The sequence below is a fragment of the Platalea leucorodia genome, assembly GCF_965183815.1.
Source record: "Platalea leucorodia genome assembly, chromosome: 1".
Lineage (NCBI taxonomy): Eukaryota > Metazoa > Chordata > Aves > Pelecaniformes > Threskiornithidae > Platalea > Platalea leucorodia.
This window is the reverse complement of record NC_138823.1, coordinates 137,937,856-137,962,650: the sequence shown is the minus strand read 5'-3', so window position 1 is coordinate 137,962,650 and position 24,795 is coordinate 137,937,856. Positions and strand designations below refer to the sequence as shown.

Here is a 24,795-nt window from a genome sequence, read left to right as displayed (position 1 = left end):
TAATCAGTAGATAAAGATAGATGTAGCAAGAAAAGATGAATAATTGAACAGCTGATTAAGACATTTTAACTGATGTAGACACTAGATGAGAATAAGGGTAAGGTAAGCATTCATAATATAAGTTAAGAGGTCAGATTCTTAGAATTTAAAGAGGGTTTTAAATAGAACACTGTGAAACTAGACATAGAAGGGAAATAAATGACTTTTATGATCTTGCATTGGACCAGTGGTTGAAGTGGTCTACATGGTCAATAAACAAGAACTGAAACGGAACACAAAGAACTGATTTACCAATGGAAAATCAAGGACTTTCTGCTGACCAGAAGAATGAAGAGTTGAGGACACAGTGGAAACCTTAGGTGGACTTTGATAATCATGTAATTGTTACAGAAACATATATAAGGTGACAATTGTAACACTTAGATGCCATTCACTGAGGTGATGGCCCAACTCTGAGTTGTTAATAAAGCAAACTTAGAGATACCCACTTTCTGGTGAAAATTCTTCAACACTTACTTATAATAACTTTGCAGAGCAACATTTGATATCCTCTACTGAAGTATTTTTGTTAACTTGTCAACCAGTATAGGGTCTTAAAAGAGAACCATATGCTCCCAACATGAGCAAATATATATCTGATAGAGGAATGTTGCACAATTGTTTATGCAGATATACCTTTTGAAAGATTTTACTGTTAAATATTATCAGGACTGTGTTTGTTACTAGTTATCACTGTGGTGAAATACAATTATTGATTAGAAATTATTTTTAGAAATTCAAACTGCTGCCCCTGGGCATATTTCTAAAGAGGGGATGGATATATTATAATCTGACAGTATTAATTAAATCATATTTATGCTGTTTTATTCTGTTTTGCTTTAGAAAACTTTCTAAAACTCGTAATGAAAGTTGGGAAAAAGAAAGTTGTTAAAAAGGGGGAGGTCTGTTCTGGCATTGTCTAATCATTTTGTTTAAGGCAAAGGAGAGGCAAAGTAATGCAGGACTGGACTTTTTCATCACTGAAATCAGTAAAAATGAGTGATTTCAACATTAATGTTAACCATTGCAGAGAGGAAGAAGCTGTCTTAGAAGCTGTTTGCAGTATTGAGGCTGGTTTTCAAATTTAATTTTTGTTTAACTTTTGTTATTCTTTTCTCCTAAAATATGACACAGTACATATGTCCAGTCTACCTATAAATCTCCAACCAGTAACATTAAATTTGGAAGCAAAATCATCTTATGCATAAGTAGGGTGAGCTGGAAGTCTAAAATGCTAAGCAGCTGGGCTTTTACTACCCTTTTACTTGATATCTTTATCAAGTATACTCAGTCAAATTTATACAGTCAACGTTTTGTTTTCAATTGTCTAAAACATTTTTGCTGAGCTTATTTCTACCATGTTTCAAGTCAGAGTGGTGTTTGCAGCAGCTCTGCACTCCTCTGTTCGGCATCTAAGTCCTATATATGCGGTGCTACATCCATTATACAGCTATAGGTAGGATCAGCATATATGAGGTGATGTGAATCATTTTGTGCCTGTGGGGCACATTTCACCCAAGGATCTGTGAGTTTTAAGTCTCCCAATGGTTGGCAGTTAGGTGCAGAAAGGTATCTTGTTTATTTACATTTAGTTGCCTGTTGTGGTCATCAGGACACTGAAACTTTGATAACTGCCAGCTTTGTCAGTGCTGGATTTAAACCAGCTCAGAATAATTAGGTGATAAAATGAGAAAGCATGAATGTCCTCTATCCTCATTTGAGATTCAAATATAACTTGTAATTGTTGTTTTGTAACAAGGAGAAGGAAGCCTTCCAGAAGAGGCACAGCCTAAGAAATTTGATTAAAATATGTCAGATGTCAAAATCACCTAAGGTAATGCAAGGGATTGCATTAGTAATGCTTGCAGATGTGACATTTAAATTAGAAAATGGAGAATCTTATGTCTTGGAAGTCTGATTTTCAGGATTTTGGGGCTGGGACTATGCTAGAATATCAGGCTACCTCAGGCTCTGTTTTCATGAACATGTGTTCCAAGGTGTGCATATCTGTACATAAAGTTGCCATATCGCATTTATAAAAAGTGAAATTAAGGACAGCATTACCAACCTTAGGAACTCAAAAGACAGACACAAAACCCCCACTATTTAAAAAAAGTATTTTTAAGAAGTTGGCAGAGTTTAAGAATTTTATCTGCTTGAATTTTCTAGGATGACATTCTTAGTTCTTTTTCACAGCCTTTAAAATTAAAATTGAGTATTAAAACTATTCACAGGATTCCAGAGTCTGAAGATTTAGGGGAGAAAAAAGCAACCAAACAAACCACAAACGGTGAAAACCTTTCACAATTGGCAATACTGTCAATACTCAAGTATGACAGTTACTACTAAATACAACATGAAAAGTCTTCACAGTCAGTGCAGACAAAAGTGTCCCTCAGCGCTAGTGTCCATCAAGGGACTGAGTTTAAATGGGAGCACAGCACATGAATGGCAGAGAGAGCTGAGCTGATCCACTGGAGATCGCCTCATGGGATGTTTAGAGACAGACAGATGACGATAACAAAGATGCTGGGTTTTTTTCTACAAATGTTAAAATTTCCTAGATATATTCATTTCCTCCACCTGTTTCCCACACATACATGAATCAGATGTAGATTTGAGATATTTTCATTGACATTAATGATCATTTTCACTTTTTTTGTTTGTTGGCTAACATGAATTTTAATTCAGTGTCAACTCGTTTGCTCTGTTGTCCTTAAGGATTTAGGCTAGCAACTTTTAATTTTTAAGTTTCTTGGACCCAGATTCCAGCTCTATTCAAATTAGAGGTGGGATCCCTTGACATGATCATACCTAAGCAATTTGGAAAGATGATGTCTACTGGTGATTTTCAGATGAATGACAGCGTTCTTTAGAAATAAACTGTTACCCGACTTCCTTCTTTTTTCATATTCATTTCCTGGCCAGACTTGCACAGATCACATAAAGACACATTTGTATTAGACATGCTGTCATGATTTGAAATGTGGACCAAACAAATAAAACCATGTATACTCCAGCTTTGCTATTAGCTCTAAATATGAGTTGCCTCACAACTTTCTGTTGCCTCGCCATTTGTAAAGTGGTTCTGCTATTTAATTTTCCCTCAGAAGTGCTGTGACAATTAGCACAAGCAGGCAACATTTGTAACGAACTTTAAATTTGTAAAGTGCTCCTAAACTTCTATTTACTATTTACTTGAGCTACCACTTTCTTTGTTCAGAGGTAGATTTGAGGTAATATAACTTAACAAACATAACAATGACATGAAAAACATAGAAATACGTATTAAACTAATTTTTTAACCATCAGCTGCCAAACTGAAGTCGTCTCTGTTGGTGGACAGTAAAGAACTGATTGTACTTTTTTTTTTTTTTTTTTTTTAAATAAGGAATCATTCAGAGTGCTGATCCTTTGAATGAATTCCAGCATGAGTAATTACATCCTACCATATCTAAATATCAATTAGATGTGGTCTTTTTTTATTCGTTTCCTGTTCCACGTTGCTGGGTTGTGTTGCTGTGCCCTGTTGAACAGTAGCCACATTCACCCTAAAGTTGGCAACATTTTTGTGGCAGACAAAGTGATATCTTTATGTCTCAAGGTTGATTCTCTGAATGCTTCCACAGACACTGGTTTTGCTCTGGGGCAGCGTCAGTAGTGTTGCTTTGGCTTACGGCAGCATAAATGTGTGTAGGGATTATGGTACAATAATAACTATTATAAATATCAGATTATTAATAATATTTGATACAGTGGACAGTTGATGAATATAAAGCTGAATCCTGTGAGGCAGAGATTTAACTACTGGAACAATATAAAATTCACTACTCAATACTAAAAAAACCCTATCTTAGAATTAATATTTACCCTCTTGGGTTTTTTCCTCAAGTTCATTGGGATGAATTGTGAATATGGACTTTCCACTTCAATTAATTTACAGAACATTAGGCCCCTGGTATTTATACTGTGTGCAGTGGTGTGGTATCTGAGTTATAGTCAATAGTTATACCAAGTGCTATTCAATTATTCTTTTCATTGGATATTATGCCAAATTTCTTTGAGGGCAAAATATAATATTCAGTGACCAAAAAAAATCATTTATTTATGAGGGACATGGTTGAGAGACCACGAGTAGTGAGGAAATCAAATTCTTTCCATTTGCTTGCAAGCCCACTTCAGCAACTCAGCAGAATACAGTGCAGAAAGAAAAGAGGACGGGAAGAGGACTATTGCAGTTTGACTTTGATGGCATTGTGAGATACTGAGCCCTTTAAACTCCAGGCCAAATAAAAATTCAAGGTACCTGGCACCTTGCAATATCACACCCTTTATTTGCCAGGATGTAGGGCCTGATACCACAGTGCTGAAGAAAATAAGGAGGTTTCCAGATGGCCCTAAAGGAAGCTGGATGTGATACTTAGAAGTGTCTCACAGTCATGCTTTATCTGGACTTTGGTCCTCAAGAGTCATTTTTGTATATGAATCACAGATTTGGTTTCTGCTGATGGGTATCTGCTCAGCATCTTTCAGATGGTGCATCTATAAAATGGGGCTGATCTTAGGACCTATAGCATGAGCAGAAAATTCCTTAGTTATAGTGAGACTGGCCTCGGCTTTCAAAATTAAATTGGGCAATATTTGTGTAAACATTTGGTCCCTCCTTGTTGCAGCAACTAACCAAGGTGATCTGCAGTGGAAGATTAGGGCCTTGTTTTATAAAATTGCAACTTTGAAGTAATGCTTTATGTTTGTGAAATCAGATAAAGGGTCACTGGCCTACCCGCTTTGTATAAATGGAAGGTTTCTTAGCTTAGACAACACCAAACATTCCTGAAAGATAGAATCAGATCCAACAAGGAATTAAGGTTACAGTTGAAAGCTGATCTGTTTGCCAGGGAATAAGACAAGCCTTGATCAAAAAGATCAGTACTCTTTTAATGGACAAAAGAAACATCGTTTCCTTTTCTGTCAGGTAATTTACATCCAGGAGTCAAAAGAGGGAGTAGTGACTAGGTGACCTTGTCTTGCATAAAACAGAGCTTCAAACAGAGCTAAACTGTTTCCAGTGAGCCTGGCTGGTCTTTTGCAAGTACTCCTGTATTGCTTTGGGATACCCAGAGTCCCCAGGCACAGATTTATTCTGCACTCTAATTGGAAATGCCTAGGAAAGGTGACAATACGAGAGATTTATAACTAATTGCAATGATTAAAGTGTTGATTCTGTAATATCTCACTAACATATACCATTTCCATGTTTTTATCTAGTATGCAAGTTAGATCTGTGAACAAGGGCTTCAGTGCACATCAGTCTTGTTGACTAAATACCACATATTGAGAGTTTGCCATTATGTGAAGAAAATTACTTATTAGAGTAATTAGAGGTTTTGAAACCTGCATACAGGGCTGGCATCTTTCAGGTTAAAATATTTGTTTCAGATAAATTAAAATAGGGCTTCAGATTATGAAAACAGGGCTAGGTGCACTAATGGTGACAATCTGTATACTCAATCCATAAAGGCCCTTAATTTTGGACACCAACAAGAGATGTGCATGGCAGTTGTAGACGAATGTTTGTACGCAGCCTATACATCCATAATATTTCTGCTTACCTAATTCACACATGGGCATGTTTGAAAATAAACCCATATATCATTTTCCTTCTTTTAGCAGAATTATAGTGACTTTCACACATATTTTCCAAATGCCACCGTAGCCCAACTGCACTGGAAGACAAATCAGTATTCAAACTGTCAACAAAGAAGACTGATGTTGGTCATAAGTCCCTATTATCTGAAAGATTTGACATGGACTTGAGTTGGGATACAGCTTTGATCAATGCTGCTTAACTGTATCATTACCTGATGGCTCATCTATACATGATAGAATGGAGATCAAATTATGCTGAAAAGTACTTATAAATGTGAGTGCTACTTGTGATGCCACATCAATAAACAAAGCGCCAGCTCTGGATGACGTTATTAGACATAATTAAGTACAGCACCGAGTCCAGCTGTAACAGTGCAGCTATGACTGCCAGAGCTTTGAACCGCACATACCACACAGTGCTAGGAAAGAGGTTAGCTGTGTAATACACCTCCTAATGTTACCACCCACACCAGCAAATCTACTTGATTAATGAGGTACTGACATTTTATTAGATTATTGTGCATCACCACTGCCCAAGCACCCTCTAAAATTTCATATCCTGATTTCTAGGCTTATTGTTTTCTTACAAGTCAGTACATTTGAGAGCAGGTTGTGCTGTGTCATGGCTGGTTGATTCATAAAATCCCATGGCACGTGAAGATACAAGCTTATACTTCTTGAATATTTTTCACACCATAATGAAATAAAAGTCTTTGAAATAAGCAAGAGACACATGCGCACGCTCTAGGATGGTCAAAAGTGGGGTATGGAGTGGCCATGGAGTTGTGGGAGAGCCCAGTCCTTGTACCTGCTCTGCCTTACAGGGAGCAGAATCTCAGACTCCAGGGGAGCATCCTTATTCCCACAATATATCGCCAAGTACCTTAGCTCAGATTATAATGCAGGTTTCGCTTCTTCCCTGTCTTCTCCGGACTGGACAGCAGTGCCCCTGAAAAGGCTATTACGTATTGCTGTCTATGATACAGGTAGCCAGTATAGCAGAAGGATGTTGACACTCCTTCCTCTACTGTTTAAATAAGCAAAAAATGAGCCTGTGAATGTCCTACTCCTAAAACTGCTTTCTTTTGGTTTTAGTTTGAAACTAAGTATCAAACATAACCATTACAACATGAATGAATGAAGGCGAATTCTCTTTGTCTAACTCTCTACTTAGCAACTCCATTAACAGCTGTCCTTTTTTTTATCAGATTGTGCTTCTAAGGCTAAAGCATGTCAGATGCCTGGAAGCATTTCTGTTTTCAGTGAGAACCTCTGTTAACATGACACAATCCCTTTAAAATGCAGACATGCACTCAGCAAATTTGATAAGCCCTGAGATGAATTTAGATGCACAAAGATGGTGAAGCGGCCTAATCCTTCCTACAGAAGATAATGTTTAAACAAAATTATTTCATTCAATGAAACACCTGGGCAAGCTTATTTAATATAGTCTTTGCATTTAATTATCTCCACTGAAGGGGCACTTACCATATTTCAAAATATGATCATTTTCTTTCGTATTAATTATTTTAAGATCCTCAAAGGAAACCTGGAGAGAAATAAAAAAAAAAAGGACTCTTAATTAACGTGAGCTACCAGAAGTCATCTTTTTGGAATAGAGAAGCTGGGATATGGGACTGAAAATAAACAGTACTTTAAAAATCAGTCTCTCTGCATGAATGATGAAAAATAGCTGTTTAAAGCTGAAAAGAATTCTGTATGAATGAATTGTTGCTAGGCATTAATATCAGAAAGGCACACTTACACATTAAACTGTCTTTTGGAGAAAAGACAAAAATAGAAAAAATAATTCTGTGAAGAACTCAATATGGTCCAAATTATTGGCAGAAGTCAAGGAAGTGTAAAATTATGATATACTCAGAGAACAATACAGCCTAGAGTCAGCGGCTCAGTTCTTTTCTTCTCTCCTTTTGCTCTTGTGGGGTTAGCATAAACAAAGCTATTCCTTTTGGGAAGAATTTATTCCCCAATATGTTTCTGGCAAGCAATTTTACCAAGAGCGCTCTCACTACACAATGCAATTACCCTCATATTTGCAAGAGGGAATACTGTATATGAAAATAGGAGACCCTGTTCTCCCCACCACAACTGGAACTGCAGTAGGAACAGGGTTTGGCTGTTTTTATTCTAGATAATAAATTTACAGGCTACAGCAACTAATGCATGAGTAATTAGATCACTGCTTTGTTTGCAGCATCAGTACTACATGAAAGGATATTTGCAACATGGAGTTGCATAGGATGAATGTAATTGTACGTATTGAAAGGATAGTTGCAACATGGAGTTGCATAGGATGAATGTAATTGTACGTATGTATCATCTAAAAGTTGCTTTGGTTGCCTAGGTACAAGCAACAGGGGAATTGTGCCCATTTTAAGCAATTATTTAGTATTGCACTTCTAGGCTTCTCTTGTTTAATCATTTAACATGTTACTTTGCTCCTTGAAAGGCTAAATACAGTCTCACAAAGATCATATTACACGTGCCTTAATCTTTGCAAGCGGCCAGACAGCATCTCATGCTATCAGTAACAGATTTGCCTTGTATATTACTCCCTCTAGGAACTGTATGTTCCACACTCCGTAGGTGTGAAAAGGGATCAAAGCCAGCTTTCCAACAGAAGTACTTTTGCCTTTTATTCTATCAAGCAATTACACAAATTTTAATTTCCAGTCAAAGTGAATTCAGTTACCAGACCATACTACTGCTTCATCTAGACAACAAATTAAGCTGTTTTATGCCACTCACAAAACTAATTCAAAGTCAAATCTCACTGTTCCAGACAGACGGTTTTTTTCCTTAGTTTTTCAAAAGGCACGAGGTTTATCATAGAATCATAGAATGCTTTGGGATGGAAGGGACCCTTAAAGGTCATCTAGTCCAACCTCCCTGCAACTGGCAGGGACATCTTCAACTTGATCAGAGCCCCATCCAGCCTGACCTTGAATGTTTCCAGGGATGGGGCATCCGTCACCCCTCTGGGCAACCCATTCCAGTGTTTCACCACCCTCATCGTGAAATTTTTTTTTCTTGTGTTTAGTCTAAATCTACCCTCTTTTAGTTTAAAACCATTACCCTTTGTCCTGTCGCAGCAGGCCTTGCTAAAAAGACTATCCCCATCTTTCTTGTAGGCACCCTTTAAGTGTTGAAAGGCTGCAATAAGATCTCCCCGCAGCCTTCTCTTCTCCAGGCTGAACAACCCCAGCTCTCTCAGCCTTTCCCCATAGCAGAGGCGTTCCATCCCTCTGATCATTTTTGTGGCCCTCCTCTGGACCCTCTCCAACAGGTCCATGTCCTTCCTGTGCTGAGGACCCCAGAGCTGGACGCAGCACTGCAGGTGGGGTCTCACCAGAGCAGAGTAGAGGGGCAGAATCACCTCCCTCGACCTGCTGGCCACGCTTCTTTTGATGCAGCCCAGGATACGGTTGGCTTTCTGGGCTGTGAGCGCACATTGCCGGGTCATGTGGAGCTTTTCATCTATCAGTACCCCCAAGTCCTACTCCTCAGGGCTGCTCTTAATCCCTTCATCCCCCAGCCTGTACTGATACCGGGGATTGCCCTGACCCAGGTGCAGGACCCTGCACTTGTCCTTGTTGAACCTCATGAGGCTCACACAGGCCCATTTCTCAAGCTTGTGCAGGTCCCTCTGGATGGCATCCCGTCCCTCCAGGCGTGTCAACTGCACTGCTCAGCTTCGTGTCACCTGCAAACTTGCTGAACATGCACTCGATCCTGCTATGTCATCGATGAAGATATTATACAGCACTGACCCCAGGACGGACCCCTGAGGGACACCACTTGTCACTGGTCTCCATCTGGACATCGAGCCATTGACCACTACCCTCTGGATGTGACCATCCAGCCAGTTAGTTATCCACTGAACAGTCCACCCATCAAATCCATATCCTTCCAATTTAGAGAGGAGGATATTGTGGGGGACTGTGTCAAAGGCCTTACAAAAGTCCAGATAGATGACATCCATAGCTCTTCCCTCATCCACTGATGCAGTTACTCCATCACGGAAGGCCACTAGGTTGGTCAGGCAGGACTTGCCCTTGGTGAAGCCATGCTGTCTGTCTCGAATCACCTCCCTGTGCCTTAGCATAGCTTCTAGGAGGATCTGTTCCATGATCTTCCCATGCACAGAGGTGAGGCTGAGAGGCCGGTAGTTCCCAGGGTCCTCCTTTTTACCCTTTTTAAAAATGGCTGCAATATTTCCCTTTTTCCAGTCCCCAGGGACCTCGCCTGACTGCCATGACTTTTCAAATATCATGGAGAGTAGCTTGGTGACTACATCAGCCAATTCCCTCAGGACTCTGGGATGCATCTCATCAGGACCCATAGACTTAATGTACGTTCAGGTTCCTCAGGTGGTCGTGAACCTGATCTTCTCTTACAGTGGGAGGACCTCTACCCTCCTGATCCCCATCAAATGGCCCATTGACTCAGGAGGTGTGAGGAGAGAGGTTGCCAATGAAGACTGAGGCAAAAAAGTTGTTGAGTACCTCAGCCGCCTTCTCGTCTGTTGTTACCAGCTTGCCACTTCTGCTCATCAGAGGGGGTACGCTTTCTTTAACCTTCCTTTTCTGGTTGTCGTACCTGTAGAAGCCCTTCTTATTATTCTTTGCATCCCTTGCCAGGTTCAGCTCCAGCCAAGCTTTGGCCTTCCTCATCCTGATGAAAGTTTGTTTCATTTTTCTGTAGAAGCTTTGTGTAGGTGTATCCTTTTATAGCTGTTGGTCAATCAAACCCATCTGAAAAAATTCCCTTGGGCTCGGTCTTGGCACTGAAAGCGTGTGCTTTCTCTGGGAAACATTTAAAATTATGGGAAATGCTTGTGAAAGACAGGGAAACAATGAGGTGAAAATTCCAATCATCTATGTTTGTGTTCTTGCAACCGAAGATATTTTCACAATTGAAATGAAATATATTGCTATTTGTCACAGAACTGTATTCAAGCCAGAAGTTCTCAGAGACTGTACGCTGGATGAGGCAGCAGCATGAAACTTGCATTCTTCCAGTTTTCCCATCTGCAAAGTGGCAGTGAGTTCAGTACATCAATCCTCTCTCTCAAATCACCCTTAAATATTGTGTCGCAATATTCCTGTCGTGTGGTGACTTCAAAGATGGAAGTGAATAGAAACTAGAGGTTCCAGAAGGTAGTGAAGAGGGAGGGAAGCCAGCTACCTGGCAAGAGCAGTGCCATCCTGCAAAGGGGCGAAGGGCCAAGGGACGGCGGGGCCCACTGCTAGGCTTCACGCTGAGGTGGGCTCCCTCACCTGCGCGCACTTTAGCCCTGATAAATGGCTGCTCCTCTGCTTACGGCGGGCTCTGGGCTGCGGCCTGCAGACCCCCCGGGCCCGGTTTATCTCAGCCACTGCGGCCGAGCGCCGCGGGAGCCCCTGCCGCCCGACAGGAGGCCGGTGCGGGCCGCGCTGGCCCTGCCCGCGGACGGGTAACCCGCTGTCTGTCACGGACACCGCGGGGGGCGGCGAGGCGAGGCGAGGCGGGGGGAGGCTGGCGCTGCAGTGGGGGTGAGGAGGAGGAGTGGAAAAGAACTGAGAGGGGGGCAAAGCGAGGGGGGCGTGAAGGAGCGGGGGTGAAAGGGGAGTGAGCTCCGAGGACGGGGAGCGGAGGGGAAGGGCGCGGAGCTGCCCGAGCCAGCGGCTGCCGGCGGGCGAGGCGCCCGGGCCATGGCGCGGCGGGCGGGCGGCGGCGGGGGGGTGCCCCGCCTGCTGCTCTGGCTCTGGCTGGCGCTGTGGGGGCTGTGGCGCGGCGGCGAGGCCGGCGCCCTGCCCGCCGGCGGGGCGGCCCTCTCCCTGGGCGCGGGCCGGCCGGCGGCCTGCAGCCCGCGCTGCCAGCACGGCGGGCTCTGCCTCGGCAACGGCACCTGCCTCTGCTCCAAGGGCTACGAGGGCGAGCTCTGCCAGCACGGTAACGGCCCGGCCTCGCCCCGCCGGCGGGGCGCTCGGGGGCGCCGGTGGGCGGGAAGGCGGCGGTGGGGTCCCTCGGCGGGGAGCCGCCGCGGGGCGATGGCGGGCGGGGAGAAGGCGAGAAGCGGCGGCCGGGGCTGCGGGGGGGAGCTCGTTGGAGGTGGTGGTCCCTGGGGACGTGTCTTGGCCTGAACAGGGCTGGGCACAAGTACCTGTGTGTGAGCTCTGGGAGCTGTCAGCCTCCCTGCAAGTAATCCCGCCGGGAAGATCCGAGGAGCTCGGGTTTGGCTATGGTGTGAGACGGTGGTGGTTGGATGCTGGGGAGGACGCAAACGAAGTGGGGTGGAAGAAGATGGGTAGAGACACTCGGTGTCTGGCGAGGCGAGGCAACGACAGCAAACGGACAGAGCGCAGGCGAGAGCCGGCTCCTGTCTGAAGGCGCTCACCTGAGGTGGGTAGAGCCAGCCGTCGGGAATGGCCGTGTGGTCCGCAGGGAGCGTTTTACCATCTGCACATTGGGTGAACATCCACTTACAGGGCAGGCTTCGGCGTCGGCTTCCTTTTGTCATTTTCTGTATGCGTGTTTAAATGCTTACCTGAGTAAGGCATGATGCTTTTAGAGGCTTGACAGCTTTCTGCGCTTGACACGCAGAATCATTTGTACATCCCGTTTCCATGGTGGGAGGCGTAAAGCTAGGGTGAACTGAAGCCTGTTCCTGATGGTTTCCCAGGGGAGGCAAGTGTTTTTGAAAACATTGCCCAATATGCAAAAGTAAACATTGGCAAGAAGAGTTCCTGTCTAAGCCCTGTTTAATGTAACATGCCCAATTTCTAATTCCTTTTTTCAAAAGTTTAACTACAGAGCATTGTGGCTAATAATTGCTAAAAAACACTCCATATCAGAAGTTCTTTTGACTTGCATTTGTCCTGTGTGAAGAGGTAATATAATTTGTACAGTATTTGGTTTAGTTCTCAATGCCCTTCATCTAAAGCATGATTTTTTATTTTTTTTTTTTTAAACTCTGAAATGGGATGCTGAAAATTTCATTCAGCACCGTGATCATTCATGGAGTGTTGTTGTATTTAGAAGCTAAGGCTAGCGGGTGGCGACAAATGCTGTATAGCTCATGCACTGCGTAGTGGGGATGAATAGCTATGCAGTATGCGCTGTTCCCAACAACTGTTGGACCCTAGACATCTTGGGGTTTAGAGGAGATGTGAAAGATTGTTGGAGGTGCAGATCTGTTTTTGAACTAGAGAGGTGAATTCTGGTATTGTTAAGGGAACCACTGAATGCTTGCTCTCATAAGGTCATCAACGCAGAAAAAAAATTATATAAGTGAAACTTCATCCCTTGTTCTGTCAGGAAAATTCACTGAGATACATTAACTTTTTTTCTCCCCCTTCTCACCAAAAACATAGAAATGAAGGGTGGGACATGTCTGTCTGACTGGGGGGGGTGTTTTGTGCTGGGATTTTTTTTTTTTTTTTTTTTTTTTTTTTTACTTGAAGTGTCGTGTTCTTGAAATAGTGGGGTAAAAAAAGTGTTTGTGATGCCTCTAGCCTTTTCTGGCTATTGAGATGATTGAGAGGGGAAGGAGACAATCTGTTCTGTAATTAAAAAATGGTGGAGTGAATTTCATTACAGTTGAAGGCAGTTTGGAAAAAAACTATATTTGCTCTGGTTTTAAGTAGATGATCTCCAAACTTATTTGAATTTGTGGTTAGAAGCTAAATTGGTCTAATTATATACACAGATGCTATGTTCATTATAGGTTTTGGAATACCCTAACCTGTGGGATCGTAAAACATGGATATAACTGAGGGTAAAAAAGTTGGGCAAGACTTTTTCTAGGACTGGTTCTCTCTAGTTGAATGGATCGCTTAGAAAAGAGCTTTTCCTGATTATTCCTCTTGCTCAAAGTGGGATCACAATGACACACAAGTCAAACATAGAGTAGTTCCGGTGGACTCAACGGTAATACCCGTGAGCGGTCCTAAGAGGTCTCTGAACGTGGGTATATTGTAAAATACTTCAGGGTGCATTCAGCATAACCTTTATTCTGATGAAGCCACTGGTAGCATGTTGTGCTATGAAGCTACAGGTCAGATCCCTCCCATTCACTGGAGGTAATCTTGCTTATACCTAAAAGTCTCGGAGAAGCTGCAGATACTTTGGCAAAGGGTAAAACAAGCATAAGGAAAAGAAGTGCACTTTGGAGGCTGTGGATTTCAGGGCAATATTTAATTCTTTCATAAAGCCCTTGCCCTTTATTGAAGCCCCTGCTTTCTAAAAGGTGCGTGCCCAATGGAGAGTCTTTCTTCAGCTCTCTCCTATAATATATGTTTTGCATGGAAAAGCATCCATCCGTCCAAATGGTAAAAGTTAGCAGATGAGAACAGTAGAATAGGACTGCAGTACTGCATAGTGCACACAGCTAACCTTTTGGTATCTCATTGCTATTCTCTTTCCCCACCCCTGTTTCATGCCAGTGCTTCCCACTTGCTATGCTTTCTTCATGCAGGTGGTATCAAATTTAAGTATTAGGTCTTCAGGGCAGGGCTGGTCTCTTACTCTGTGTATGTGACTTCACAGTGACATTCAGATACCACTGCCATATTAGTATCTTTTAGCATAAATAGGTAAAGTAAACCTTATAAAACTATATGACATAATACAGAAATAGAATTTTTCTTAAATTGAGAGCTCTTGTGCGGCATTTCCAATGAACTGAAAGCATCTGGTAAAACCGTTATGCAGAGCTGAGTGCTGAATGGTTCTTTCATACATGCCTGTATCCTTTATTTGCATGCAAATACTCATGCTGCAGATACTAATGTGAAAAATTCTCCATTCTTCAGTGGGATTGCTTGAGAGTGCATTAAGTATACGAGGGCAAAAATCAGTGTGGTGTTACTCACTGCTCATCTTTTCCCTTTTCTTCCCTCTGTTTCAGACTTCTCACCCATCCAGTCAAAGGATAAAACAATGTGATGTAGACAACTCATCTCATACCTGTTGTTAATTCAGATGAGACTCCCTGAAACACATGGGTTTCTAAAATCTGTGTGTGAATAAACAAATGTTTTCTCAGACACCAGGGCTGATTCAGGAATGATTTATGAGTAGCAAGGAGGGCTATGTGATGGGTAATTTATTTTCAATCTGACTGGACCTGCCCAGAATTTTTGCAAAATTAAGATTTTTATTTGTGCCTTATCCAACCTCTCCAAGCTGTCATCAATGAAAAAGTTGCAGAATTTGTGATGATCATAGATGCTTTCTTCCCAACAGATAATTACAGCTGTGACAAAAGTTACATTTGTCTCAGATGATTTCTAAACCAACACTGTACATTTCAGAAAAGTCTCTGAGAGGCCAACCAAGGCAAAAAAAAAAAAAAAAAAAAAAAAAAAAAGAGGGTGTTGGAGAAGCAAGTTGCTGTCTTGCTTCTGGAGACATTTTAGAGAAGAGGTATGAGGACACGAGCATGTAGTTTTTCTGGAGAGGTATGTAGGAATCCAGGAGAGTTAAGTCTGATATTAAATCTTAATAACTGGAAGGTGCCACTGAAGTTGCAGCATTTTTTATTAAATCATTCTTCTTCTCACCTGTTTTCTCACCTGTCATTACTTGACTTCAGTTATCAAAAGCTTCTTTGGCAGTCCAGCTATGTTCCTTTGTTCTTTTTTAATATGGTACTCTCTTTTGTCTATTCTGTCCAGGGTCCAAACGTTTCCTTAGTTTTGAGTGTTTAAAAGCTTAAAACGGTGCAGTGCTCTCTGTGCAGGGAAACTATTTCACTATGTGGGGATGGTAGGGCAAACATATCTTAGGAAATGCGAAGACAAAATGAGTACTCAGAGACTAGAATAATGCAAATTTCTTATGTACTTAAGCAGTAATTTTGGTAAGCTTCACCAGTATTTATCCAAGCTTTGTTTGTTGTCTGTGTTACAGCAACATGTTATCCAAAATGCAAAAATGGTGGGGAGTGCCTCAGACCTGGAAAATGCAGATGTGCACCTGGCTATGGAGGTAGATACTGTCATAAAGGTGAGTAAAACACCAACAAGTGATAGCTTGGAAAGACAAGAAGTTTGAAAACAGACAAAATTCATTTAGGACTCCTCAAGTCCAGGATCTAATGCTCTTTGAAATAATGACCTTATTCCTTAGACCTCTGACCTTCCTGTCAAAAAATGCATGCTCTAGAGGATCTGCATGCTTGCAGGAGAATGAGATGGAGTATATGTACTGAAATTTGTTGTGAGAATCTGAGAGAATTTGGTCCCTTGGAAAAAAACCTTGTTTATGTGTTAGGTAAATATTCTGTAGTTTAAATGCTGTTTAGCTCTATAACAGACTCTAAATAATTTAATGCGATGACTTGTAGAGATACATAATTCTGTGTTAGGTGGTTGAAACTTTTGTGTAATATCTGCAAGATGGTAATATTGAGGGCAGGTTGCTAAAGATATGTATGGCAATGTATTGTTGATAGGTAATGGGAGGTGACAGAGATGATGAGTAGCAAAGACCAATTTTTATGGTTTTGTGAAGCCTATCAAATATATGCATGAATTGGAAAAGGCAATCCAAGAAAACATTGTTGTGTTGTTCTGAACTGATCATACTACTGATTATAACTTGGGTTCTGAGATAAAAGGGGAAGCAAACTTGAAATATTTGAGGGGAAAATGATGTGGTAGGCAAGATATCCCCAGAGAGCGAAGGAAAAGAAAGCATTGTTTTCCTTTCAGAAGAAATGCCTCAACGTGGCACTTAAAAAAATCCTAGAAGTTCTTTTTGAACAGATGCTGGTAAATTAATTGGGCAGTCATCACTGCTGAGAACTTAATAAGCATTCTGTCTGACTGTGGTCACAGCAGTTAGCAACACCTCACAGGATTCTCTGTTTGTGCTTGATATTTATTCTGCAGGCATTTTCTTTATTTCCTTCAAATGTGAAATGGCTGCAAGAGTTTACTTGGAATGTAACCTAATGGGTACTCGGGGAAGGTACTCTGCTAACTTCTGCAGCTCTTTGGAGTCTTGTTGTTGTTGGGTTGTCTGTGGGCTTTTTTGTTTTGTTTTATTTTTTAATAAAGCTGTATTTGGTATGTTATGAAGAAAGCATGACCTGAGTGTACCTAACATGGTAACATCTGTTTAAGTTTGCAGAAGCTTAAACTGTAGCTCTGGGATGTTAACTAGACTGAATGGGAATTTGACTGCTAGTGATGATAATTTGATATCAAATCAGAACTGTTAACATTATAAAGGAATAAGAAAGATAAGGAAGTGCCTTCTAATGAAGAACACAGTACTGTTGTGTAATGCATTGGGGAATAACTGTTCATTTTGAGTAGACATAACAGTGTTGACAGCAGTGGGGTAAACTGGAGCATGGTCAGCTTCATTTTCCAGCAAAAAGATTTTTTTTTTTTTTTTATTTCCTAAAAGCCAACTGAAAGTGTAGGTTTGTGGGGTCTTGATAGGGACCCCACAAGAAGGGAGAACTTTACCTTCTCAGAAGAGCCTAAGTCAGAAGCAAGGTGAGAAGTACTAGTTAAACAGGAAAAGCAGAGTGAGGATTCAGTTTATGCTAATACTACAGCCTAAACTTGGATTTGTATCTGAGTAAAGGTCCTACTTTCATTTGTTATCACGTTATCCCTGTAAGGCAAAGGATGTGCTTGTGCTTACCATTAAGGTGCAGTACTGTGGCATATGGAGCCTGGATGTTCAAACTTGCAGTGCGGTGCAATGTGCTATTACAGAATCATAGAATCGCACAGAATCACAGAATGGTTGAGGTTGGAAGGGATCTCTGGAGGTCTTGTCCAACCCTCGTGCTCAAGCAGGGCCACCTAGACCCAGTTGCCAAAGACTGTGTCCAGGCAGATTTTGAATATCTCCACAACCTCACTGGGCAACCTATGCCAGTGCTTGGTTACCCTCACAATATCCACTGCTCTCCCCTCATCTACCAGGCCAGTCATTTCATCGTAGAAGTGTATCAAGTTGGTCAAGCATGACTTCCCTTTGGTGAAACTATGCTGACTATTCCTGATGATTTTCTTGTCCTTAATGTGCCTGGGAATGGTTTCCAGGATCAGCTGTTCCATTACTTTCCCAGGGGTTGAGGTGAGGCTGACCGGCCTGTAGTTCCCTGGGTCCTCCTTGCCCTTCTTGAAGATTGGAGTGACATTTGCTTTCCTCCAGTCTTCAGGCACTTCTCCCAGTCACCACGATCGATCAAATAGAATCAATATTAAATACATTAACTTATACCGTGTGACAAAGAAATATGCAAACAAGCCTTGAAGAGCTTTTCTAGCTGTGCTGGAGTTGACTTGCGTGTCCTTGTGTGTTCAGCATTTGTGCCAAAAATCCGTTAGCTGAAATCATGCTCAAAACTTGTGGCAGAACAGAGATTTGGGCTTTTTTTTTTTTTTTTTTTTTTTACCAAGTATCAAGCAGACATCCCAACTGTTCATCATTATAATAAAGGATAGTTGTTTCTCTTCAATACAGTGAAGGTTGTTGTCATGGTTTAACCCCAGTCAGCAACTAAACACCACACAGACACTCGTTCACCCTCCCCCCCAGTGGGATGGGGGAGAGAATCGGAAAAAAAAAAGTAAAACCTGCGGGTTGATATAAAGACAGTTTAATAGGACAGCAGAGGAAGAAAAAAAAAATTACAAAAGAATATACAAAACAAGTGATGCACAATGCAATTGCTCACCACCTGCTGACTGATTCCCAGCCCGTTCCTGGGCACTGATCGCTGCCCCCTGGCCAACTCCCCCCAGTTTATATACTGAGCATGATGTCATATGGTATGGCATAGCCCTTTGGCCAGGCTGGGTCAGCTGTCCTGGCTGTGCTCCCTCCCAGCTTCTTGTGAACCTGGCAGAGTGTGGGAAGCTGAAAAGTCCTTGACTAACACAAACACTACTTGGCAACAACCAAAACATCAGTGTGTTACCAACATTATTCTCCTACTAAATCCACAGCACAGCACTATACCAGCTACTAGGAAGAAAATTAACTCTATCCCAGCCAAAACCAGGGCATTGGTGTATACATTTACATTCATGCTTGTGAAAGGATGCATTTGATTGTACAGAACAGTGATTATGCCATATTTCAAAGATGGTGCACACCACAGTTGATACCAATCATATGTCTGGCATAAATAATGCTTCATTAATGAGGTCTTCAGGGCTTTGATGTGTAGAACAGTTCTGGAATGAGGAGGCTGACTTAGATAGTTGGTCTTTGGGAAGGCACCACTCGACTATAGTCATAGGTTCATTTGTCAAAGTAGTATCCCCTTCTCTTCTTCCTCTTGTTATGCGTAGGTCCTGTCAGGCCAGGAAATATATGAATCCTTGACCACATGTTACTGGCTTACCACCTGTGATTTAGCAAGATCAATGAGAATATGCGTGTTAGTAGTTACTGTGGTGTAGCTGATGAACAGTTGGTTCACAGTTGGGGCAGGGGGGGAGCTGTGCCATAGCGATAATCATGTTTGTTTGTTGGTACTCTCAGGCTAAATGCTCAAGCATTTAAGCACATGTTAAATTTTAACAGCATTTTGAGTTGGCATTTGCAGACAAGGTTCTTTCATCCTCACTCACTCCTTATAGAACTGTGCCTTGCTCTGAATAGTTGAAATTTTAGTCTTTGCAGATGTGATAAAACAAGCAGTTGATGGTAGACCAGCTGTTTAAAGATAATTGTCTGCAGTCCTATGCTGCTTCTGAAATTCACTGCATATGCTGTTCTTCCACAGTAAGCTGTGAAGGAGGCTGTCAAAATGGTGGGGAATGCATCTCTGTCAATGGAGTTGTGAAGTGCCTTTGTGCTTCTGGCTGGACAGGATCAAGATGCCAAGAAGGTGGGTATCTACATTCATGAAAATATTTATATTGATTCAAAATGTAACTGCAGTAAGAAATACATTTTAAAAGTATTAAGAGGCTAATAACTATGGAAATGTCATTGGATTACTACATTACTAGAAATGAAGGACCTGCATTGTTGGAACATACTCAGATAAAATAGCGTCAAATTATTTTGCATTAAAGTGTACATCTGTTAACATTTAAACCAGAATTCTTAACACAGTACATAAGTATTTTTTTCCATTTTCATGGTCCTGGAAATGCCTTTAGAGTTATACCAGTTGAGTATCTGGCCTGGAAGAAAATGTGTTTTGCCATTTTGATTTGTATCATCCTGAATCTTTCATTCTGTCAGGATTCTTTTGTATCAGTTTTATAAATCCTGCTGATTTACTCATTCTTTTCTTCTAGCAATTTGTCCCCAAGGTTGTCGGAATAATGGAGCTTGTGTGGCTCCTGGGATTTGTAGCTGTCCAGCTGGATGGGTCGGTGGGGCATGTCACTTAGGTAAATGACTTCTGACATTTTTCGTTTATCCTTTTCTCTGCTTGTTGGATTTACCAATATAGCGTTCAAATCTTCAGTGCCTAACAAAGCTGCTAGGAAAGTATCTTAGAATTGGAAATGAGAGCTGCTTCTGCATACTGTGGATCTTACAAGTATGCATAAGGAATTCTATTCTATTTTCAACTTGGTCAGAAAGACAGAACTTTTCCACTTTAAGTAAATTCAGATTCAGGTTTTGATTGTCACCAAATTCATGACTTGGTATGTCTTGTCAGTATTTCTGAAATATTTTCTATAAACCGAGACCCCATTACAAAGAACTGAAAATGGCCATTATAGAAACACTATCACTACTGATGTGGGTTGGAAGCTTCATTAAATTTTATGCACATGGAAAATTGAAACTTGCTTCTCCCTTTGAGGGTAAGTCGGCAGAATCAACTTCAGGTGTTCTTAAAAAGAGTAAGAGGAAGCTGGCTGTAATCAGGATTAGTACTGACTGACATTCTTGCTGAACGACTTGTATTTTCCCAAATTTTGATTCACAAGAGCAGATGATGATTATAAAAACTTTAATCTACTCTTCTCTGGCAGGGCCTTGTATGCTCATAACAGCACTGCCTTGATGCTAAAGGCAATAATCCTGAGACTGTAAAAAGGAAAGTTGTTTTTGTTTGCTCTCTAGGAGACTGAGAGAAAGCTCATTTAAATATTACTTTTGAACTGGATATCATGGGTGCAAGGCCTCTGGATTAAGTACTCTGCATTTGAAATTTTTGTGTGGCTGTGGGGAATCCAAATCGGCTAGTGTTAATTCTTCTGCAATATATATAGTCAAGCAAACATTAACAAATAATATTTTAACGTTCCCATTTGACCAGCAGAACGCTTATCCTTTATATTAATCAGTGTATTGAGATAGAGGGTGATATTAAAAGGTAAGTACGGGAGATGCGGAGAACATACAAAATGCTTAGCTCCATTCCCTGCACCAGCAATGACAACAGAAGTGTTCACGTTCTTAATGTCAAAATAATCACTGTTCCTGAACTAACTAGAGATCTGCATCCAGCTTGACTTCTGTTGGTACAGATGCTCATAAGCAAATTACAGCCCCGGCTTGTTACCTGAACTGGTGTGTAGCTAGGGGACAGCTAAAGCTGTGCCCACTCAGTCCTCCTCTACTCTTCTCTTGGGGGAGTGGGGGAACAGAAGGGCAGTGTGTCAGCAACAGCTAGGATGTGGCAGTGGTTTCCTCGTGGATGTGGATCCAAGAACCGGCTTGAGTAACTTTCAGCAGGAATTTTTATTGTTCCCTCACTTTCATGGAGGCATCCATCTCAAAAATAGCCTGTGCCTTAAAGAACAACAGAAATGATAGTATTTTAAAAGGAGAATGGAGCATGAATAAGACTAGATGTACTGTGGCTATATTCCAGTGAAGACCATGATGCCATAAATTGAGAGGCATTGCTTTTCAGTTCGTCCATTATGCTTTTATTTATACTGTCCCAGTGCAGTCACCAGGGAACAATTCTGCTAGCACAGTAACACAAAGAAGAAAAATGATCCTGTGTTGTGCTGAAGACATACTGTGTATCTGGTGTCTCGTTTCAGCTGTATGTAAACTACCTTGTCAACACGGAGGAAAATGCATAGCTCCAAACGTGTGCAGATGTCGACTGCCGTACTCTGGTCTACAGTGTACAAAGAAAAGGAAGGAATGAAGCAACTTCAGCAAAGATAAGCTGCATTTTCTTCATGTAACTCTTCGTACAGAGATGAAGTCTGCAGCAGTGGGGAACCTTAAAACAAACATGGTAACTAATTGATTTCAGATAGCTTTTTGTCTTCAGTATATTAAGTAAATGCTTTTCTATATGAAAGAAAAGTATTGCTGATTGTAACAAAGCTGTTAAAAGTATCCAAGTGTGTGTAGTGTATGGCACACATTTTCTTCTGTTCTCATTTTTCTTCATAAGCAGAAGTATTATGTCTTGATTGATACAGCTGACCTTGAAATAAAATTTACTCTTCAAATAAAGTACTTCAGAATAGATCTATGCTCTTCTTTTTGTTTTTCTTTTTTTCCCCTTTGACTAGAAGTATTGCGTTATATTAATGATGTGTTTTTAAAAAGGCCATGAAACAAAATGTCCTTAATTCAGATTATCAGAAGTGGATGTTAGTTCAAGTATAATTTGCCTTTAATAAGATTACACAGTTGCAAGAGTAAACTTGCAGAGTTTGCATGTTTCTGAACATCAGCAAACTGCAAAGCATCTTATTAAAATCCTAGTTATCGTTTTGTGTATGCTTCCTGCCCCTCCCCCCCAATCAGATTTGGATCTTGATCAGTTAAACAGTATTAAGAAAAAAAAAACACAGTGCTTGTTCAGACAGTTCCACTATTACTTTCTAAAAGCTTAATCCATACTGATACTCTAAAAGAGTCCTTATCTTGACTACTTCTACAATCATATTATCTGATCATCTCTCAATTTCCAATTATTTCCCTTCCTTATCCCAGTAAGATAGGGAAATATGTTTATCTCCGTTCTGGAGATGTAGATGTTGATGATTCATTCCTATTCAAGATGGTGGTGTTACAGGAGCAGTAAAATGGGAGGCTACAGACTGGCAGCGAGGAAAAGCTGTGTGTCACAAACCACCTGTGTGGAGGATGCTGAGGCTGGTGTTCTGGACGTGTTCCACTTTGGCCTCATTCAGGTTTTGCAGCCTTTTGAACGGGCTGCAGGTTGGACCGAGGCTCCTATGGTCATTGTGCCATGTCTCATTTGTGCTGTTTCTTGAATGCTACAGTTGAGGAAGGTTTTGCCAAAACATGCAAGTTGTATCAGTCAACTTTCTGAACGATGCCCAAATCCTTTTTTTTTTTTTTTTTTTTAGATAGATTGATTTTCATTGTCTTCTAGGTGAAACTGGAATTTTTGGTGGGAGAATTATGCATTACTTTAATTCATTTGCCTATGTGTTATTTTAATCCATTTGATGGAATAACATTGTATCTGTGTATAAGCTCCCTTACCAGAAGGTGTAGCTTTCATAGGCAGAGTGACTTACACAGGCGTGTTTCTCCAGGGATTACAAGCCTCCAAGCATTGTCGGGAAGCAAAGGAAATGGGATCTTCTCAGTTACCAGCCTTCTCGGAGGGCAAATGAAAGACAAGGGTATAGCTCATAAGACTCCTCTTTTCTGTCATGAGCAATTGCTGTGGTGTGCAGTTGAGAAGCCTTCCTCTGTCCTTGCTTTGGAGGCTTGTTGCAGTTGGTTCAGATGAAACCTGCTACGGACACGTGTTATGCGGGTTTTGTTGTCGGGGCGGGGGATGGAGTAAGAGGAGTGTATGATTTTTTGTGCCGCTTTTGCTGTGATACACTGGATATTTCAGACATGCTGGTAAAAAATGTGGTTTTCATGCATGGAACAAGATGATTTCATCAACGGTTCTGGATTAAGCTTTATGATGATGAAATTCTGTGTGTCTGTCACAGTTCACTACAATAATCACACCATAATTTAGAAATTCAGGAATGAAGTTGAATACCTTAGATGACATACTGCTTGCAGGGAAGTGAATGGAAAAAAATTAATTGCCTCAGACCCAAGATTTCAGAGTAAATGTGCAGATGAATGTAAATGCAAAGAGGTGTGATATCCCAGTATTGTTCCTGAAAAGACTGACTACTTCTAATAAAGCCAAAAGTGACAATAATGGTGATTAGAACCCAAAAGAGATATTAGCATTGTTAGGAGCATGAGACCAGGAGCAGTCGGTGAGAGACCTGTAATTGGTGTTTCTGAGCAGGCCAGAACACATGCTAATTTAAATAGTTCTCTGTTTAGAAATGATTGAAGTAAGCAAGCAGTAATTTGATAGCACACAGAATGTGATTGCGTATTTTAGAAATACTGCTTGAATGTAGCACCATCTACTGGCTACAGGGTTTTTCGTTGGGATTTTTTGTTTTTGTTTTTAAGAAATATCATTTAAATCTCCGCAATGTTTTAAGTGAGTCTAAAAGTGAATTTTCTAGTAGTTAAAGTAGAAGAGTCTCAGAATGTCTTATTAATGACAGTTCAGGTCCTCAAATTATTATTTCCACAGTTCCACATATATTTAATGAAAGAGCTGTCAGTACCTCGAATACTGTGTTCAGTTTTGGGTCCCTCACTACAAGAAGGACATTGAGGTGCTGGAGCGTGTCCAAAGAAGGGCAACGAAGCTGGTGAATGGTCTAGAGCACAAGTCTTAGGAAGAGAGACTGAGGGAAGACCTTATTGCTCTCTACAACTACCTGAAAGGAGGTTGTAGCGAGGTGGGGGTCGGTCTCTTCTCCCTAGTGATAAGCGATAGGACGAGAGGAAACAGCCTCAAGCTGTGCCAGGGGAAGTTTAGGTTGGATATTAGAAAAAACTTCTTCACCGAAAGGGGAGTCAGGCATTGTGGAAGAGGCTGCCCAGGGAAGTGGTTGGGTCCCCATCCCTGGAGGTATTTAAAAGATGGGTAGATGTGGTACTTCAGGACATGGTTTAGTGGTGGACTTGGCAGTGATAGGTTGACGGTTGGACTTGATCTCAAGGGTCTTTTCCAACCTAAATGATTCTATGATTCTATTCCTTGTCTTTTTTTTGTTTCCCACTCACTGGCAGATTGCACATACAAGTTACAGCATGTAATTTTTGGAGCTAGATGTGTCT

The 24,795-nt window shown here is 41.3% G+C and overlaps 1 protein-coding gene across 1 annotated transcript; it reads left to right on the top strand.

The window, feature by feature from the left end:
• Window positions 1-11,402: 11,402 nt before the first annotated feature.
• Window positions 11,403-21,799, top strand: LOC309586570 (uncharacterized protein; the record flags this gene model as incomplete). The annotated part of the gene is made up of 5 exons (XM_082303706.1): window positions 11,403-11,643; window positions 15,604-15,699; window positions 19,454-19,558; window positions 19,977-20,072; window positions 21,690-21,799. The coding sequence occupies 5 exons, from the start codon at window positions 11,403-11,405 to the stop codon at window positions 21,797-21,799; spliced, it is 648 nt and encodes a 215-aa protein (XP_082159832.1).
• Window positions 21,800-24,795: the final 2,996 nt, after the last annotated feature.